The sequence below is a fragment of the Silurus aristotelis genome (assembly GCF_946808225.1).
Source record: "Silurus aristotelis genome assembly, chromosome: 11".
Lineage (NCBI taxonomy): Eukaryota > Metazoa > Chordata > Actinopteri > Siluriformes > Siluridae > Silurus > Silurus aristotelis.
In genome coordinates this window covers 6,461,051-6,483,562 of record NC_139584.1, presented here as the reverse complement: position 1 = coordinate 6,483,562, position 22,512 = coordinate 6,461,051, and the positions used below count along the sequence as shown (strand labels likewise).

The 22,512-nt window shown below is 37.4% G+C and overlaps 1 protein-coding gene across 1 annotated transcript in view; it reads right to left on the bottom strand.

Moving 5' to 3' along the window:
- Positions 1-22,512, bottom strand: part of LOC310733810 (fibrinogen C domain-containing protein 1-like) — a 93,879-nt gene that overhangs the window by 20,796 nt on the left and 50,571 nt on the right. Inside the window, exon 5 of the mRNA XM_083555239.1 lies at positions 3,388-3,484. Within this exon, the coding sequence (XP_083411365.1) occupies positions 3,388-3,484 (97 nt within the window). The remainder of the gene's footprint in view (positions 1-3,387; positions 3,485-22,512) is intronic.

Sequence of the window (22,512 nt, the reverse complement as noted above, 5' to 3'; positions counted from 1 at the left end):
GAATAAAGCATGCAGCAGGAGATGGAGATATGGGGGAATAAGAGAAAAGAAAGTAAAAGATGCATACAGTGAGTAGCCATGCTTGTCAGCAGAATGTGTTGTACATCTCAGGAACTGGATTTCAGTACACCAGATGGGAGAAGAGGTAGGGGAGGAGAAACATGTATCACTATGTGATACAACAGAACATAAAGAAGTGTAGAGGAATGAGAGGGAGAAAGAGAGAGTCAGAACAAAAATTGCCATAAGATTACTGACAGCTTTGCCAAAGAATGAAAAACTGTGCTTTGCTATTGAATTTCATGTTTGTTTAAGTGCAATATGCTCCAGCTAGTTCATATATATATATATTTTTTTAGTTTCAAAACATCTGCACTCTTTTTCAAATCCCACAAGAATTCTCTGGGATGGCTGTTGATATGAGTTATTGTATAAAGTATGCAGGTGAGATTTGTTTAAAGTGTAATTTGTATAAAGTGTGTATAAAATGTGTAGGTAAGTTTTGTCTGAAATTTGTATAGGTGTGTTTTGTCTGTAATGTTTACAGATGTGTTTTGTCTAAAATTGGTAGAGATGTGTTTTGTCTGAAATGTGCAAATGTGTTTTTATTTATAGAATGCATATGTGATTTGTCTAAAATGTGTAGAGTTGTGTTCACTATGAAACTATAGGCATGTTTTCCATGAAGTGTGTAGGTGTTTTATGTTTGAAAATGTGTATATGTGTGTGTATTATATGACGTGTGCAGGTATGTTTTGTCTAAAATGTGTAAATGTGTTTCGGTTGAAGTGTGTGTTTAGTGTCTTTCACTAAACATTTAAATTAGCTTGACTTGCATTTCAATAATAAGAAATATAAAGAGACGGGAAAACATTTCTGGAGGGTGTGGCACATTGCAGCAAAAGATATTACTAATGGCAGCACACCACTAATTTTTCTGCACAATTTAAACAGTTATCTAGCAAACATCAAGATGCGTTTTTACAAAAATATAATCTACCTCATATAGCAGCCTTTTTTCTACCTTTTTCCCCACCATCATAATTATTAATCTCTTTAAGAGGAAAGGATAAAAGCTATGGCTATATAATTCACCTCAGACATTCACTTGCTTATTTCTTCATAGTATGTATCAAGACACATAATTTGCCTGTCATACTTTTGAGTTAAATTGAGTTTGTTGTCATTTTTCTGCCTTGTTAATGACTTCTGTGCATAGGACTGGGCAGTACATTAGCGTTTCATTTAAAAAACGAATGATTTCTCCACCCCTACAATAAATAGCTTATTTCTTTCAGCACCATTTAACCCAGTTTATTTATTCACATCGCTGTAATTGAATTTACCGAAGGCACCTTTAATAATCTAAAAGTTCACAAACCCGTCCAACTAAGAAAAAAAAGGTGATTACAAAGACTCTGAGATGATATAGCACATTCACACGCATAATGAAATCACACATCTGATGTTGTTGTTCAGTCTTTCAAGGGAGGGTGAGAGGACCACTGATGACATGCTACTGGAGGTTCGGCAGAGCCGCTTATAAGTCAAAAGCTGTTGCTTTCGGCTCAATATGGTGAGAAGTGTCATCGGCTTCATTTTTGCATGAACACTTTGCAGGAGCAGCTCCGATACCATCTCCCATTTAAAAAAAATAATAACATTCCTAACCATTACACTATAGAAAACAGTGAGAAGATAATCCCTCTTTCCATTGGGTTCAGTTAGATGATATAGCCCTGACCTTGTTGAGGGATTTATTACATGAGCATGGACTGGTCTGTTTTGGTAAATTCAAAGCCTTCTGCTTCAGTATAGCATTAAGGGCATTAAGGAGATAAGCAAAGAACCAAGACATTCAATTATTTTATTTATCTATGTCCTTATAGCACCATTTGTGCTATTTTTGTACAATGACCAAATATTTTAATTAGAAACCTAACCTAGACCTGTAAATAATTAAAATAAAGTATCAAGCATCATCCTTATCTTTAAGCTTTTTTCTAAAACAAAACAAAACTAGGTTTAAGAGCTCTGTATGCAACTTCTTTTAGTTCTCTGTATCGTTCTTGATGATGTCTACATGGCAGACAATTGATTTGTAAGAAAAATGTATATGGAGGCTGGAATCCACCAATACAGTACTGCCAAAGTATCAAATATTGATGCATCCCTTATACTATTACTTGATGCTAGAAATTCTCACATTCATATTATGTTCTCATTCTATTTGCATATCTTTATTTCCTGATGATAGATCAAATATAACACTACTGCAAATCCCTCTTAACTCTCTTACAGCTAAACTGCATCTCTGCCAGGGTTTATCTTTGCTAAGGGCACTGTGGCCTCTACACTGTCTCTTTCTCCACCCTCTTATCTTCATGACTGCATATTCTTGATTCCCCCCCCCTCCAGCTCATCTCTTTGAACTCGCAGGTTAATTGTGCTCAGCTTCCTCATGTCTTATTGATCGGAGATCAGAGGAGCAACAGACTCATCCTCATAACCAGCAGCACCGTTCTAGAGCTCCACCAACAGGCATGAGCATTGGGCTTCTTTAGTTTAATGCAGTAAGTATATTATTGGGCATCCAACCCAAACTATCATTCCTCTTCTTATAAACATCATTAAAGCAATGGGGTGACATTCACTGACAGGCCTGTCATTCCACATTACGGGTGCCTTAGTCTCAAGAACATGGGTACGTGTTTCCCTCAAACAAGGGCAGAATATAAAATAAAGAAACTGGATTAATTCATTAAAGGGAGCCATTTTGCATCAGAATCGATCAAAGTGTGACTTCTTCATACTGTTGCCCTGATAATGTAGAGGCATCCTTGCAGCAAATTAAAAAAAGTACTATTAAATTTGCATATATTAGTTGTATCTGATAATAACAGATAGTCAGAAACACACGCATAAAGATTTGTGCAAGAATATATTGTCAGAAAAGCTTTTTTTGCCTTTCCTCCTTCTTCCCATATCTGTCTTTATTGCTATATATGCACCCACCAACATCTCTGCCAACATCTCTGTCTCTGCCAGGGAGCTACATTAAAGACTTCTATACTGTATTACTCTTTATTTAATTCACTATAATAAATCATGGATTATAATTACAGACAATCTGTCTTGCTTGTTTCATCAGTAGTCATTTATTTCAAACTGCTGTTCTCTAACATCAAACCCAAAAAAATAGTTTTTAATTAATGGTAATGTCTGGGTACCACGACATGACAGGACATGATAAGGACCTGTTTCAGGCTTTAACTTAAGGCTTAATGAACTCCAGCGGATAATTACATTCAAACTGATGCAAAGTTGGTACTTACCGTTTCGAAAAAAACACTGTAATATGTCAAATATAATGAAACAATGCCTTACCAAGCCAGTGCTCTCCTGTGATCTTCCCAAAGCCCTCACGATACGCAGCCCAGTCCCTGTAGAAGTCGACAGAACCATCTTCTCTGCGCTGAAACACCTGGAGGACATAAATTAAGATGTCAACATTTCTTTATTCGATAAGGGTGGCCCACTGCGGCATACAGCCTCAATAAGCAGATTATTGTAATGTTTTACCGTTTACAGTATGAAATAGGAATGTTGATTCACATCATGAAATTTACATCATTTCTTATCAGCGTTTTATTAATTATGCATCTAATGCAATTGCATTGTTCGAACATGAGAAGCCCCATGTCTCTATAAAAATGTAGAGAAAGGACTCTCGGCCTCACAGTTCAGGATCGCTCTAATCTACACACATCTAGCTCTTCAGCAGCTCTTAAGCAACACCGGCTAAAGTAAACAGTCATTTAGGGCAGACATTTTAGCCAACCTTGGAGCTCTATTTCAGGTTGAAATAATGCCTTAGGTGCTGCTACAGTACTTGCGTTGCTTCAATTAAATTTGAATTATTTAGTAAATTTTTTTGAGAAAATGTACAAACATTTATTTTTATGATGATGAACATCGTAATATCTGTAACATAGAATATTAAACCACTGCTCAAAGCAATTTTATTTAGTTCGTTTTAGACAGACATATTCATTGGTTATTTTTTTAAAGGGTTTTTTTTGGTCATAATTTTTTCTACTTCTGTCACTTTCCTTTACATTTATATTTACATGTATGGCATTATGGCATCCAGAGCAACATACAAAGGTGCATTGAGTGTCTATCAATGATTAAATCAACATTGTTCTAGGTAACAAACGTATCATCAGCCTAAAACTCTGCTGTGTAAAAGTGGAATTATATATATATATATTTTTTTTTTTTCCCCACATTATCACAATTAACAAAATTATCAAGCATTATATATTTAAATGCTGAGCTTGTTTTTCCATCGTTTAGTAAATTTGTTTAGTTTAATGCTTCAGTAATGCTACATTTTTGCACGTATAAAAAAGCAATCGCCAGTAAATGTACAAATTTGTTCTCAGTTAGTGAAGCATACAAAACACCAGAGTGACTGACTAATGAAAGACAGCTAAGTACTTCATTAATGTCAATCAACTATTATATTTCCTTTGCGCTAAATGAAATGCCTGTTTAATTTGCGCAATGCATTTTTTATATATATATATATATATATATATATATATATATATATATATATATATATATATATATATATATATATATATAAGAGTTATATACATTTTAAATGTTAATCCATCTTGGTGCTTTGGTCCTCTGGTCATTCTGAGGTACCTGAGTGACCCCTGGAGCTTAGTAATAAACCACTTGGTCATAGAAATATATATATATATATATATATATATATATATATATATATATATATATATATATAAAATATTTTATCTAGTACTGAATTGAGCATAATAATCAAATTCTGCATGTTGCAAACAGAAAAAGGACTCTCTGCCCAGTGTGTTTGCCAAAATCTATAACTGTAGGCTTTCTTTAGTATCACTAGCAACTATATACAGCCTTTTCAACACCATAAACAAGACTTTGACCTTGTCTATTGATGAAAACAAATACTGGCTGCACCACAAAAAAATGAAATACTACATACAGTGTGTCAGGACTAATACAGAGCATCTAAAGGACCATGTTTCATCATGCTCCATCAGACCACTCTCCTGTTTCTTCCATGAAAATGGGCTGGAAAACAATCCAGCCTCATGTGAGCCAGCTCTAGGCCTTTTTCCCACTGCAATGTCATATAGCCATCCTATCGCTACTATTACTGCAGCTGTAAACAGTCATTTCTTCACTTTCTATTGAAGTGAGATAAAATAAAGAACATTACTAAGAAACTGCAAAACCCAACATATAGCAAATAGAAACAGTTTAACATTCATTCCACTGATTGAAAGAACTAATACTTGAAATTGATACTTCTCCTACAAAATCCTAAATACACATCTCCTCACAGAAAACTTGGCTAGACATCATTAAATACTAACACGTTTATTAAAGGTTCATCAATACACTTTAATTATGAAACATTCATCATACAAGTCTCTGTGAGTTGGTGTTGCTATAGAAACGATTAAATATTACAACAAGCCCATTAAAATAAACCTCTGCTTTAAATTCAAGCCAGCATCGCTGTCAGAGTTGCTGTTTTAGAAAATTACAACACAATCGACACTCTCTGAATAGTCAGATTTGAGAATTCAGAAAATATTACATAGCAGTAAAATTAGAAAGAATACCCAGAACTGAGCTTCTTCTGAAGAATCAATGATGCAAGAATAGATCATTTTAATCAGAAATATTTGCCCAGTAAGCTGTAAATGATAAGTGCTGGTCTTTGTTATGGTGTGATGGAAAGTCTTGGATAGAATTCAAAGCATAATTTAGGCAATAATTGAGTGCCAATGCCCTTATAGAGGATTAATCAAGCAAACAGTGAATCGATGGACTCCTGGAAATGCCAGGAATTGAAAACCCTTCTTTTAATGTGCTTGGTCAACTGCAGTACAAACAGACACACACAAACTGCTGTAGAAAATGCTTCCCCATGGCACTATGAGACAAAAAAGAAGAATGCACACTGATATAGACACATCCTCCAGTCGGGATTAGAAATAATAACACTGTCTTTCTTGGTTGTGTGGGTCAGAGATCGACAGCTTCGTTGTCACCTAGCATTCATATCAAAGTGAAGCCTCACCATTAGTGTGGTTTAGCTGTGGGTACCTGAAGGCATATTTATCTGTGAAGATGTGTAGCGTCTAACCCAGAGCCCACAGTGGGGCTCAGGAGCTGCACCTTTCAGGCAAGAAATCTTGGAAAACACAGAGCACCTTTTAATAAAACATGCGAGCGCTCCGCATCGGTGCTCGGGGCCGCATTTGAAATGAGCGACTGCGTTATTCGATTCGAAATAAATCCCCTCTTTCAATCCTCCTGCAATCCACAAATTATCCAAAGAGCTTTAATTATTCAGAATAATCCCTGTAACTACTTTTTGAGTCACCTTTAAGTGGGAAGAGCTCTAAATCTTTATGGCGCCTAGAGTATACATTTAGGCAGTTAAATGCAAGCGACCTCTTGTGTTTTAATAAATATTTTACATGGATGGATCTGAAAATTCTCAACAGGACTTTTGTATCTTTGCTTCAATTTAGAAAGCATTTAAATGGCATATGAAAAAAAGAAAATAAATACATACATAAAAGATAAAGCTTTGGAAAGTCCTGACTCTGAGAGTTGAAGATGGTTGGCTGCAGAGGTGGGAAGTAACGAAGTACAAATACTTTGTTATTGTACTTAAGTAGATTTTTGTTGTATCAGTATTTTACTTCACTTTTCGGACAAATTTTTACTTTCACTCATTACATATTTGACACAAATATCTTCACTTTCTACTTCTTACATTTTTAAACCAGACTCATTACTTTAGTTGTAATCTATTTGGTGACATGATCAATATCCTTTCTTCTTGTTTTCAAACTAACACTGGTGCAACATTTCCTGGTTCTCACCCACCACAGACGTAGGCTAGTTTACAAAGCTAACAACATGCAAGGCAGAAAGCAACATGAGGTCTGGGGTTAATGTGGATGAGACAGAGGGAGTCAGTGATGTAAACAGAGACATTCCTGATCATCATCATCATCTTTTCTCTGCTTGTGATCTATATGGTGGATGTTCAGCCTGGATACATTCATTAGAAAACAAAATTTGAAATTATTTTGCATTAATATATTAATATGATGTGAGGTCCAGAAACCAGTATGACACTAAAAAACCAGGTAGTAGTAATGGCTACTTTTTACTTAAATACATGTCAAAACTCAAACTTCTTTACGTTAACTTGTGGAAAAGTAAAGTCAGTACATTTACCAGAGTATTTTTAAACATGAGTATCTGTACTTTTACTTGAGTGAAGGATGTTTGTACTTTTGCCATCTCTATTTGGCTTTGCTAAAAAGGTTTAGGTTAAGGCAATACCTTTACAGCAAACCTGCAGACTAAATAGCTCATATACTTTGTAAACAAGAAAAAAGAACATGCTATAATAGCAGTGGATGGAGTGGGAGTGGGTGTGTGATGTTTCCTCTATCAGTTTCTTTTCATATCCACCATGAATCTGCTTCAGCCTTCACACAGTGTGTCCACAAAGCAATTTCTCTTCCTATAATAAATGTCCACTGGCAGCAGAGCACACAAAAGCTGACACTAGTCCTTCAGTTCAGATGAGCTTCAGCAGCAGATTACACTGCTTTGCCATATACACTGCTTATAAACAGCCCTGACTGCTCTGATTTGTAAGGCAAATCACATGTTAATACGAATGCACCCATGTATAATTTCTATAGTGGCAACTAACACTGGGACGTATAGAAGTGATGTGCATCTCCATAACTGAGGCCAATACAATTTGCATCTCAATGCATAGCCAATGATACGATACATTAAAGATACATATCTACAGATACTGATGCATTGCAATACAACACAATTCACCACTTTTATGATCTAAGTTTGCACAATGTGATTCAATGCAATATGATGCAACAGAATTTCTTTGGTTCAGGCAAACAGCAAATCATAAATGTACCGAAGTACCTTCTGACTTCTAATGTTCCTTTCATAAACAGGCCTTCATATTGCAAAAAATAAAAGATTAAATAAAACCAGATGTTTTCCTGTTCTGCCTTCAGGAAGATGCAGCTCTACCTCTGCCATGTTAATCTGTATTTTATGAGACTCTCAGGACACGCCTCGGTCTCTTTAGCATTGTTATACGTGATATTCAATTAGTAGCAATGGTGGTGAGAAAAGGCGCTTAAGAAACAGTTAAGTGAGGAGAAATCAATCTGCATATAAAATATTGGTCCCAATTTATTGCCCGCTTTCTAAATAATCAAAGGATGGCGCATATATAGTAGTTATATATAAATAAATCGTTTTTTACGATGATGAAATATGTTAAAAACAATGCATCGCCGATTCAAATAGCGATGTATCCAAATACTTGTATCTGATGCACACTTTGTCAGATAGATCATCTCTAATGTATTGTAAACTTCTGTAGGTCCACCCACTCTAAGGCTAATAATCATTAGTTATATTTGTAATAGATTTAGGTCTAAGTTACTTTTAGAGAGATTTGGATTAATTGATTTGCTTTCACCTTTCACTATGCTGAAATGCATTGTGGCTGCAGCAGGTTATACCTGGGAGTTCCTGGGATCTCCCACCTCTTACAAGCTTTAAGTGGAAGACTTTGGTAGAATTTGACTCCATCATGAAAAAAGCTCAACAGAGATTGGTCTTCCTTAGTCAGCTGAGGAAGTTCAACCTGCCACAGGAGTTGCCGGTGCAGTTTTACTCAGCTGTCATTGAAGCTCTCCTGTATACTGTACTTGAATGACTGTTTTGTATGGTTCAGCTACCAAATTAGAAATTAGAAGTGGGTGATTGGGACTGCTAAGAAGATTTTTGGTGCTTCACTGCCTGATTCTCACCAGAATTTCACTGTGCTGTAATGTATCTCACCGGTTATCTTGCCCTTGGTTACCTCGACAACCCTATTAAGTCGACGTTTTTGAAGTGGAACCGCCAAATTCGCTTTTTCTAAGCATTTTTTATCCGTTATGTTTTTATGTCGCCGAACCCTGATATCTCGAGCACAAGGGGGGAAAAATTGCCATTTAACGTCGGTTATCTCGGTGCAGCAGCAGAAGAACTCGCGGAAGTGGCGGAAAAATCAAGCCTTACAGCTGCTACAGGTGTTGTATTGTATACTGGTGAATCTCTGTTGTTAGTTAGTGCACACATGCTTTTTGTTGTTAAATGTTATGCGATGAACGGAAGAGCGAAAGCCGCGCTTGGCGGCGCAGAACGTGGGATGAGCAGCACACGCATAGAATGAACACCGGCAGGATCGGGGGGGAATCCGCGGTGTGCTTTGGGAAGAAAAGAGCAGCCTGTGAGAGAGTGCCGGTGGGAAGACACGTACCGGGATACACATGAGCGATAACAACGACCGCCGTGAACCAACATAAACCAACAATAACGGACAGTGAGAGTGTGGAAGTTTAAATAGGAGCTGGTGATGATGCTAAACGAGCACCAGATGTGCGCGATTGAAGCCGGGAGCTTCAGAGAAAGCGGCCGAGAAAACACCTGACACGCTGAAGGGGGCGCCGAAGGGGGCGTGGCAGGTGGATTCCTGACAGATAAACATGTACTGTATGTATTTTTATAACATGCCTTCATCAAACAAATCGCGGCAACGCTGTTGTGTAAAAAACCCCTTCAAAAACACGTGCATGCACATTCTCATTTATTAACGCACATCATGTACATAAAGAAATTGCAAGCAGGTTAATATATTGCTGCCATTTAGATTTTCGTTTATCTCGATCGTCGGTTACCTCGATGCTTTTTGGCGACCCCCTAGGACATCGACATAACCGGGTTCCACTGTATATGTGACAAATAAAGGCTATTTTTCTAAAAGGTTTTACATTATTGAAAGAAGTATCCTGTATCAGCACTTTGTAACAGTCATTATGACTTTTTATAGCATTTTATTAACTAGGTAATAAAATAAAGTACGTTTACAGCATTTGGAAGACCTCATCCAAGTGCGTTACAATTATCTTATATATGCTAACAAGCAGGTGAGGGGTAAGGAGAAGCTCAATAGGCCACCAGTGGTAGATTGGTGGTGCTTGGATTTGAACTCACAAAATCCTTTTAGAAGTACAGCAAATAACCATTTATCAAATCACAACAATTCCTACAACTGACATAAACCCATAAATTTAGGCTGCAACAAATCAATAAGACTTTTATGGTGGAGAAGGCATCAGAGTATGGTTTGCCAAAAGAGACATTAAAAACTATATAGTTTGATTGGTGTAAGTGATGTAGCTTAGTGGTAATGGCATTGGACTTTGGCTCTGAAGGTTGTGAGCTTAAATCCCAGACAAACCAAGCTGCCCCCCTCATCCACCCACTCTCCTGGGCCCCTAAAAAAAGGCCTAAACCACATATCTGCTCAGCTGTATGAATGAGATAAGGGCATCTGTCACATGCTGTAAATGCAAGTAAGAAATTTTGTATTTTGAAAAATACAATCCATTCTTTTGTTAATTAGAGAAAACTTACTTGTTTCATGAATATCCATAAAAACAAATAAAAAGTGACATGCCCTTTATTAATCAATGAAATATGCATGCACTATGGTGTTTTATTCCTTACTAATTAGGGGCAACAGTGTTTATCCTGGATACAGGCATGAAAGAATGTGTAAATAGTTGATGTTCTAGACATCTGACATTGCTGTGTGATTTAGTCATTCTGTGTGTGTGTGTGTGTGTGTGTGTGTGTGTGTGTGTGTGTGTGTGTGTGTGTGTGTGTGTGTGTGTGTGTGTGTGTGTGTGTGTGTGTGCGTATGTGTGCGTGTTAAAAGCATTCATGATTTTACATCGATGTGTCAAACCAGGTACTGTCCAAAATCTGACTCTTACAATCAGCTGGTATTGGAGACTCCTTCCAAAAATAAACATTTTCTAACATTAAACGTCACATTATTATTAATACATCCATTCTTTGTTAAATAATAATTAATTTAATATCCATTCATTATTACACTTACATTATGTGAAATGTCTGCCAAGTCTGTTTATGCTGTGTTACTATAGAAACGATTTTATACTAGGATTAACATCACACTGAAATTGGCCTAATGTCACAGCTGCTGTTATAGAACATAAACATTAATACAGAGCATGCAGCACATACTATACAGTCTATGCGCAGCAAAGGCAAGACACACAGGCTGAAGCCTGTCCATCATCTCAGCACCACCTTCTCTGTGGAGGCTCACAAGCAATTTGAGAACAGAGCAGTGAGGAAGCCCCTAAGCGCATCTTCGCAAACTGAGTGCCTCCAAAGTGGACAACAAAGACACTCGTTCTGTGACTGCAGCTATCGATCTAGTCCATTAAGGGAGCGAAGATTTCATAGCCGTAATATTTGTCAATTTGGAACAGATGTGATGAGAAAAAGACAGTTAGGTAGCCGACTGAACGTATTGCTTTAAAGCCTGTGTTTTGCTTTCCAATTTACAGCCTCTCCTTCGATCCTCGCACAGTCCAAATTACGTAGCTCCATCAATGACAGTGGTCTGCCATGAAGACAGAGCTTTTCACCAATGGAATCCACAGCATCTCCTTTACAGCTCTCTAATCCACAGATATCACAGCATAAAGACAAATAGAAACAAATAAACAGATACGCGTTGCTATTGAAAGCTTTTTTTTTTTCTTTACACCAGTTCAATGCGCCAAATTGCACAGGACTCGCATTTATACCTATTCAGCCCTGTTTACCCTTCGGTAATCCTTTAAAGCTGTATAAAGCATTGGATAGTCATCATTCTTAATCCCAATTACTGTTTTATAGTTAATTTTCTTTCTATTATAAAATTTTTCATTCAAAAATTCATTATAACACTGGCACAATAATATAATCTTAACACATTAATACATTATAAATATGTTCAGCTAGTTAAAAAAGTAAAAAAAAAAAAAAAAGAGATGGCATTTATTAAAAATATACTAACTCTGTCAGGCTGCAGACGCGGAAGCAGATAAAGTCCAATCATGTTCTTTATTGAGGTGCAAAAAACAAAACACTCATACACCAATGAAAACAAAAGCAAACCCAGACATCCGCTCGTAACGAAGTATCCACTATGAGCGCGAATGTCAAACGCCTAATCCCAATGCAAGTAAAGCTTTCGGCAATGAGTACTTCAATAAGGAAATGGAGTTCGGAGAAATAGCCAGCGGTGAATCCCGGCGTTTGAGCAGCCACGCGATTTACCTGCATGACAATACAACGACCGACAGCCTGTGACTCAAGAACGTGAGTTTATGTAGTCTGATCTTTCATGAGCCACAGCTGTCGGTAATCTTGGGAAGCAGCGTGACTGCTATCGAGGGGGGCGTGGCAGGGTGGATCTCTGACAGCTACAGAGGGGGGCGTGGCAGGGTGAATCCCTGACAAACTCATTATATGTATTCAGATTCTTCCTCTTTAATTTTTACATCTTATTAGAGTGTATAAAGAGAAAACACTTTTTAGTAAATTAATTAATTAGCAGCTTCTACTATAGTTTATACAAAGATGTGATGAAAGAAAGAAAGAAAGAAAGAAAGAAAGAAAGAAAGAAAGAAAGAAAGAAAGAAAGAAAGAAAGAAAGAAAGAAAGAAAGAAAGAAAGAAAGAAAGAAAGAAAGAAAGAAAGAAAGAAAGAAAGAAATATAAACATATAAACAATGTATGGAATCAAATGTATGGGTAAATAAAAAAAAAATAACAATTATAATATGGGGTGATACCATTTTTACTTTTTTATTACACAAAAACTTTTAAATACCATGCAATTTGCCAATGCAAATAATTTTGTATAATTTTGAATCCATTTATAGTTACATTTAATTATATAGCACACCCATGTGTCAGATCTCCAAATATGGCCACCGTGAACTCCAACCACCAGACCAAAACCCTCTGCTGTTTGAATTCTCCAAGCTACTGATTGAGCTGAGGTGTGTAACAAAGACATTCATTCATAAGTTCACTGAAAAGCATTTCTCATACTGAGCAGCTCCTCTGCCATACCAAGCCTTCTAACATATGATTGATATCTCATTCATGTTTTGGCTACTGTTTCAATGCTTGTTTTGCCCTGTTTAATACTGTTTGCACTTTGTTCAATTTCTGCCTATTTTTGACCCCTCTTTTCCATATCAATTTGCATTTTACAACCCTTATGACACCATGAATCAAGTTTGTTCATATTGTTAATGTTGTTATAGCAGCCATTAACATTTGTTCCACCACAAGCCTCTTTTTATTTGAGCATAATTAAATAAACTCTGGGTCAGTCCATTTTTAGATTTCAACTATTTCATCAAACAATCAGAGTAGTAAATCTTGATGAAGCCGTGTTTTAAATTCCAATGCATATACAAACAATACACCGATCGAAGTACTGTAATGTAAACAAAAATCTAAATTACAACATTTTTGTTTGGTTGGAGCAAAAATGCTTTACGGCATGTTGTTCAATGGCCCCTTATCTTTTCTAATAAACCGGGATTTGCTGCAGTGGATACGTTTGTGACTCGTTATTACCATAATTGTGTAAGTACTGCATTTATTTAGGCATGTTCTTTGTTTACTGTTTACACAAATTCAGCAAATACATTCGTTATACTTTTTCCATTGAAAAATAGTGATCTAAAATCGCTGCTTGATGCTAAGACCTTTAGAATGATTTATAGTTAATGGTTACTCTTGACCCTTTTTATTTAATTTATTGGTAAACGTTAACACCTCTAAACAATAGGATATCGGTCGCGGATGGGGCGCTGAAGGCTAAGGGGTTTACTTACATTCACTTCAGGGTGTGTGGTTCTAATAAATAAATTCAAACAATTAAACAAGTCTATTGCTATTTTGATGAAAAGATGAAATGATGTTTGTACATATGCACAGTTGGGGACAAAACAAAAGAGATTAATGGCTTAAACATGCTGAATGAGTCAATTATTAGACTAAAGATATTGAAGTATGTGACAATTTTATAAGTGCCAAAAATCATATAATCGGATTATTAGTGTTCATGTAAATACAATCACTATGCCACAGCGATCCAACAGCACTGAATTGAAGCCAAACTTAGCATGCTGACATCCATCTGGGCCAAAATTAGTGCACAGAGAGAGAGAGAGAGAGAGAGAGAGAGAGAGAGAGAGAGAGAGAGAGAGAGGAGAGAGAGAGAGAGAGAGAGAGAGAGAGAGAGAGAGAGAGAGAGAGAGAGAGAGAGAGAGAGAGAGAGGGGTCAACAGATTTTTATTCTATATTCTAAACATGATTTTGTGTGAGGTTCCCAAAAAGAACACCATCATTAAAGTGCATGTTCTTGTTTCAGTCCATTATTGTGGCTATTTTGTTCACTGTATAGATTCTAAATTGTGTGGTTGCCTTTAATAAATCCTTTGTGCATCAATAGTATCAATGTTTTCAGTGTTTCCAGAACTTCAGTGAGAAATTCATGAATGGAGCCAACATTTATTCTTTGTTATCATCTGCAATTCTGAGTGGTGTTTTCTTTTGATTGTTATATATGATTTTAGCTTCGACTGTAGTTTCGATATTGATTCTCCTTTCTTTCTCTATCTCCACCTCGATTTGTACCTTAAGCTCATGTAAATATATATAATGTAAATATAAAAGCACAATATCCCCTATTTTCTAGTACTTGGTACTGGTACTACTAATACTAGTCTTGATACTACACAGCATTTGAGGCAAAAAAAATATTCACAACAAACTGCCAATGGTTTCAATATTTATATCTTACATATGATTCAATTCAAGCTGACACTGATGCCACTCATTTCAAATCCTTTCATTAGAGCGTACCATTGCAAGTGCACAGATGCTAAATAGATTTTCATTTAAAGTTCCCTGGCATGATCTAGATTTCAGGTTCCTGTGTTTGGAAAATTCCTATCTGCATGAGACCTCATGTACAGTATAAGGGGTCTCAGGTTTTCTTTGACCTTCAAAAATGTGCTGCAATATGGAATGGTTATGGTGCCGAGTGTTTCCAGTGATCGGCTCAGGATGTACAAAATAACATTTGTGCCAAATGTATGTAATCTAAAGCTTTAAGAAGCGAACATGAATTTCTAATTAGAAGGAAGTAAATATTCTTTATTATTATGTAGAAATGATTTCCTTCTTTCTATTAAGTAATGAAGTAATTATTGAAGTTGGTTTATTCATTAAGTGAAGAGTGGGATGACTACCCAAATCCTTAAATATTAATTATAAAATCAAATATTATGAACTTTACATGTACTATACTAATACAATAATAAAATGAGGAAATAGTTGGGTCATTTCCAAAACAAAGTTCAAACTATACAGAGAATCGCATGCAGGACACTCTCCAAAATTCACTTCCTGGTTAGGGAGCAGTCAATTTAAACCTTACTAGTCATAAGAGTCAAGCACTTCTTAAGCCCTGCTCCAAAAGGGTTTGCGCTAGAATCATGAACATAATATTGCAGAGCATAAAAATAAAACTTTGAAAGCGTAAAAAAAAACACGGCCAGCGGATTTAAAAACCATGATTATTGACAAAGAAATTATTAAAAACTATTAACATGGAATTCTGTTTATTTGAAGACCATGTTCAGATTTTTGCCACTACTCAGTTGCAGATTGCTTAAAAGCTACAGTACATTCAGTACTTTTATCACAAATGTCATTTCATATTATATCCAGTACAATCCTAACCAGAATAAGACTTGAATTGAAAGAGAAAGTAAGAACGAAACTGCTATTTCATTACCAGTTTCATTGAAATAAACCCATGTTTTTGCTAAATCAAATCTCAACAACTGCACCAACAATTGAAAATATGAAAATAAGATGTATACACAAAAAGCAATTCCACATATTGGGCTTTTCATTTCCCCCTCTAATTAAATCAGGGCCTTAATCCAGAGCAGGAAATTAGCTCTTTTATAAAGGAAAGCAGTATGCTTATATAAGGTGAGAATTTTAGCTAGCTCATGTTTATTCAATGGCCCATACAACATCTTCAAATATAGGTTCTTTAAAAGAGATTATTATTTCTGGACTCCCCCGATCTCTCTCTTTATCTCTTTCTGCTGATCAAACCTGCAAACCATGTCATGCGCTAGCTGTCCATCCGCATCCACGATTTTTTATTTAAAATGAACACTCACAGGTCACAGACCTCCAAACAGGACTTGACATATATTGGACACGTGTTAATTTATCCTCAGTATCCTTCATTCATTTTCTCCCGCTTATCCGTAATTCGGGTCGCGGGGGCAGCAGTCTAAGCAGGCCCCCGCCTTCGACTGCTGCCCAATCCTCACAGCACCGTCCCTTACGGTCCCTCCTGCAGGTGGTGAGCCCATGGGAAGGCGGCCCCACGTCACTCCGACGTCACGGACCTTGATTTTTCCCTCGTAAGGGTAATTTATCCTCAGTATAATTTGTAAATACTGATTAATCATGTACTGTTATACGCAATCGTTCCAAATGAAATGAGGCTGGGAAAAGTGGTGAGGAGAAATGCCCTGGACCATCTGTAGCCCATCAGCAATTTAATACCGGCTAATATGCTGCACACTAAATTGTGGAATTGAACTCGTGCAACTCCTCCACCAGCAAATCAATAAAAGCCAGTTGGGCAATCAGGGATTATACAGATAGTGTCTGGGGGAAAAAAAAAACAACTTTGCAGTTATTCTCTTGCCACTTTTTAACTCTACATGAACAAGCCTTGTGGATAGTCGTAGGTATTCAGAGATTCTATATCTGAAGATGGTATATGCCTTTTCCCCATGTTTTATTTGTGTTATGGACAAAATGTGGCCCCTAGCATAACTAAGCACACTCCTCTCAGGAGGGTTATATAGTTCTTTCAAATGCATTAAATGCTACTTCGGTTTGTCCCTTTTGGGGTTTTCCTTTGAGAAATAATAGAAAAGTTTTCCCCTTTTATCCATCCACACAAACCTCAAAAAAACCTCTCCCTGAGTGTTCTTCTGGTTCCCATCTCAACATTTTAAGTGGAGCGGCCAGGTGAAGGCAAAATGATCTTGAAAAGAAATGACCTCTTTTATAGCCAATCGTTCCTTTAAATAAAATAGCCAGTAAACCAAAACTATAAACTATGTGAATTACAGGATGGAGGTCATAAAAAAAGACCAGGCATTACCATGCGATTAGGGTATTGAAATGACAAATTCACTTCCAACAGCCAAAGGACCAACAACAGCAACAATAACAGTTAATAACAATTATGAGACAACCAAAAACACACAAAGGTACATCTCAGGCATAGGACGAAGCAAAATAAGTGTATCCCTCAGACACAAATTCCCACATTTGAGAAATTCTAAATCTAAATACTAAAAAAAAAAAAACTTTTTCTGCATATTTTGTTATTTGCTATTTTATAAAGAAAACTTGATTGAGCAGAGTAAATAGTCTATACAGCTCCCGAAATCAATATTTATTTTCAGGATTGATCTAAAGTGATGTGGAGGTGAATTACATTAAAAATTTTCCTAAAGATTTACAAAAAAATAAAATAAAATTGAGTGAGATGTTACATTAGAGCAACCCAAGAAGCAACAAACTGGGGGAGCTTTTTGTACTTGTCACATGTACATTACAGCACAGTGAAATTCTTTCTTCATGTGATGTTAAGAAGATGGGGTCAGAACACATGTTCAGCCTTGATATAGCATATATGGGTAGGGACCTTGCCCAAGGGCCCAACAGTGGCAGCTTGGTGATAGTGGGTCTTGAACCCCTTACCTCTAACCAGAGCTACAGTACCAGTTTTCCTGTAGTTTTCACATAGCCCAGCTTGTCAGGAAGCTGGGGTCAAAGGGTCAGCTATGGAACAGCAACCCTGGAGCAGATAGGGGTAAGTGCCTTGTTTAAAACCCCCTGGTGCTGGGTTTATGACCAAACATAACAATAAAATATAAAAGCGATGAGACAACCAAAACAATGGCAAAATGGCACTTTGTTCTGGAGAAAACAGCTATTTATTGTGTGGTTGTCTGTGGAAAAACATCAGCTATTTAAAAATTTCCTAACTGTTGGATGATATAAATACATCTTTCTTTACATGTATCTGAACAGGAAATATAAATATATACTGTATTTTACCAAACTAGCATGTACATTTGTAATAAAATGGTGACAGGTGTTGGTATGTGCAAGCCTATCTAGATCTATCTGTATGTCTGTCTGTCTGTCTGTCTGTCTGTCTGTCTGTCTGTCTGTCTGTCTTTTAGTTATAATTTAATAGAAATCAGTCAGAGTTGAGAAAAAGGGTAAATTCTACAGTTACTGGGAATCAGGACCAGAACTCGAAGCCTAAAGCCAAAATCAATTTAGAAAGCACAACAGGGGTAAAGAAATCACACTGATATATAGGACACAGGAACACTGGTAAAACCAGTCAAAGAGTGGAAGAGTCACGGATTCCCCTCTCAGAGCTCGGTGTGGCTCCAAATGTTGTTTTCATGTTTCATTTTGAGGTTCTGTCACGGTAACACTAAAGCACTCAAATCACTCAAATATAAGCACAGTAAGAAAAACATGTAAAGACAAAGCAAAACTTTGAAATGCACCATAAGGACAAAAGTTTCCAAACATATGACCATTAGATTATTTTTGCTTTTTTAAACATCCTATTCCACAATTACTTTGCATTTGCAATTATAATAATCTCCACTCCTCTGAGAAGGTTGTGGTTGGTCCTCTGGTTGTGAAGATCTGTGCATATTTAGCCACAAGTATGTTAGTAACCTGATCCATAAATTGAGCAAATCTAGCTACAAATACAACAATGTACATGTCTAATATTCAGAATGGGATCAGGAGAGTATAGTTGGATATACAAATGAAATATTATTCATCTTATTAAAATAACTGATATCTGGTAGCTTGCAAACTAACAACAGCACAAGGGGGTGAAGATTGTCGCTGCGTGAGTACCATTATAGTAAGTATTGTGGTGATTCAGGGAAAAGAAGCATAAAAAGAATGAAAAAGAAAGTAAATGAGACAAAAAAATAAAATCATTAGGCATAATTGTATGAGAATTAATCAGCAGTTACAATTGCACAACTGTGAAAGGAATGAACTAATGTATGCAAAATCTCCAAAGTACAAATACACACACACACACACACACACACACACACACACACACACACACACACACACACACACACACACACACACAATAACAAAAAAAAATATATATAAATAAATAAATAAATCCAACCCATGCTGGCATTTAGAAAATAGGCATTTTTAATGTTAAAAGCAAAAGAAAATAAACAAAAATCTAATTTGGACTTTATTAAACAAAGAATAAGACCTTAATTAACCCCCAATATGTGCTTATTAAGGTAATGCACAATCATTTTTTAATAGAAAATGGAGGTAAAAAATGCCTGATAATGAGCTGTTATGATTCACATCCAAAAAAGATTTTTTTTTTTTTTCTAACGGTGGCTACAAGCCACAAGTTTAGTTTGGAGATAAACTTGTCCTGCATGTCATTTATTGATAGCTGGCTGCTAATCAATTCCCAGCAACTTGTGAAACATCTGCGCATTATCATTATCATGAAGGCTTAGTCATCCCTCGACAAGATTTCTCAGCAGGCTGCCTGTTTGCATTTATTCAAATGTCAGGGACACAAGGCGCTTCTCGTCGCCATGCTGAATTTCCATGCCATCTTATGCTTGATACAGCTGGCAACAAGTTAACTGGCTTCATTAAATCTGACTTTTTAATTTGCAACTAATTACCATAAGAGTGACAAAGAAAAGAAGAAGAAGGAAAAATCCTCCTAAAAAATACAGTCTTAGAATATGAGTTCAATGGTTCAGAAAGAAGAGAGCCAGGAGAGCACCACAGTTCTGTACATTGTTATTGCTCCCTCTCACTCGAATTTATGCAAATAGCTCATTCCTAAATGTCTTCTGGGATTAATGGAGCTGTTAAAAGGTAACGGCGGGAAACCGGATATATATAATGAAGTTGGACAGCAGTAATGTCCTCGAGGCCTGCTGCTTTACAGAGTTGACAAAAAAACGTTCTTTAATTTGGAATCAAAATTCATGTTTCACAAAAAAAATCAAATAAATAAATAAAAAATACATATATCATGAGAAGAAATCGTTTTAAGAAAGACTGGAGGTAGGGGAAAAAAACATAAAAAGCACTTGGTGAATGCAGCTATGGTAACCCAGCCATTAGGGTTGCACAAGCCAGTGGAGTCTTAAAGCAGGTCTCAAGCCCTGATAAATGGGGAGGGTTGCGTTAGGAAGGGCATCCAGTGTAAAACGTGTCAAATCAAATATGCGGATCACGACTCAGAATTTCATACCCAAACGGTCGAGGCCCAGGTAACCAACGACCGTCACAGGTGTTGTTAGCCAACAGGGTACCAGTGGAAATTGGACTACTGTTGGCCGAAGAAGGAGAAGGAGAGGAGGAAGTCATCTACAGAGACAGCAGGGAAAGGAGAAGTGTAGGGGAGTGGAGGTTCGGGTTAGTACTTTAAATGTTGGTACTATGACTGAAAAAGGAAGAGAGATAGCTGATATGATGGAGAGGAAAAAGGTAGATATGTTGTGTATTCAGGAGACCAAGTGGAAAGGGAGTAAGACCAGGAGGTGGGATTGTACTGTTCTATTATGGTGTGGATGGAAAGAGAAATGGTGTCGGGGTGATCCTGAAGGAAGAGTTTAGTAAGAGTGTAGTGGAGGTGAGGGGAGTTTCTGATAGGGTGATGAACATGAAGCTGGAAGTTGAAGGGGTGATGATAAATGTCATCAGTGCCTAGGCTCCACAAGTGGGTTGAAAAATAGAGGAAAAGGAAGCATTCTGGAGTGAGTTAGATGGAGTGGTAGAAGGTGTACCTAGGAAAGAACCATTGGTGATTGGGGAACCAGACTTTGATGTGCATGTTGGTGAAGGGAACAGAGGTGATGAGGAGGTGATGGGAAGGTATGGCCTTAAGAAGAAGAATGTGGAAGTGCAGATGGTGGTAGAGTTTGCTAAAAGGATGGAAATGGCAGTGGTGAATATGTATTTTAAGAAGAAGGAGCAAAGGGTGACGTATAAGCATGAAGGAAGGTGCACACAGGTGGACTATGTTCTATGCAGGATATGCAACCTAAAGAGTATTGGAGATTGTAAGGTGTTGGTGGGGGACAGTGTAGCAAGACAGCATTGGATGGTGGTCTGTAGGATGGTCTGTAGGATGGATGTAGGCAGGACTAAAAGAATAATAAGATGGTGGAAACTAAAGGAGGAAGACTGTAGTGTGAGATTCAGGGAAGAGGTCAGACATTTGCGGCATTTAGCAGACGCCCTTATCAGACAGGGGTTTGGTGGTTTTTAAGAGGTGTGAGATGATTGGGAAACTACTGCAGAAGTGATAAGGGAGACAGCTAGAAAGGTACTTGGTGTGACATCTGGAAATAGAAAGGAAAGACAAAGAGACGAGGTGGTGGAATGAGGAAGTGCAAGAGAGCATAAAGAGAAAGAGGTTGGCGAAAGAGAATTGGAATCGACAGAGTTAGGGAAAAGTAGGCAGGAGTGCAAGGAGATGCGGCAGCAGGTAAAGAGGGATGTAGCAAAAGCCAAGGAAAAGGCATATGAGGAGCTTTATACCGATTGGCCAGGCAGGGGGGCCGAGCTGGGAAGGATGTGCTGCAAGTTAGAGCAATAAAGGATGCAGATGGAAATGTGTTGACTAGTGAGGAGAGTGTGTTAAAAATATGGAGGGAGTATTTTGAGCAGCTGATAAATGAGGAAAATGAGAAGAGAGAGAAGGTTGGATGATGTGGAGATGGTGAAGCAGTGTACGAGGGCAGTGTGACAGCAGTGAAGTGTGCACTAGGAATAACAGACTGGTTCAAGGTGGAGGTTGGACTGCATCAAGGATTAGGTCTAAGCCCTTTGCTGTTTGCAGTGGTGATAGACAGGTTGACGGACGAGGTCAGACAGAAGTCTCAGTGGACTATGATGTTTGCGGATAATTTTGTGATTTGTGGTGAGAGTAGGGAGCAGGTGAAGAAAAGCCTGGAGAGGTGGAGGTACGTGCTGGAGAGGTAGAAGAGTAAGACAGAGTGCATGTGTGTAAATTAAAGGGAGTGCAGTGGAGTGGTGCAGTTGCAGGTAGAAGAGGTGGTGAAGGTGGAGTGCAAAATAATGGAGAGTGTGTTAGAGAAGTGAAAAAAAGAGTGCAGGCAGGGTGGAGTGGGTGGAGAAAAGTGGCAAGAGTGATAGAAGGGTATCTGCAAAAGAGAAAGGGAAAATTATAGGACTGTGGTGAGACCTGTGATGTGGTATGGTTTAGAGACAGTGGCATTGATTAAATGACAGGAGTTGGAGCTGGAGTTAGCAG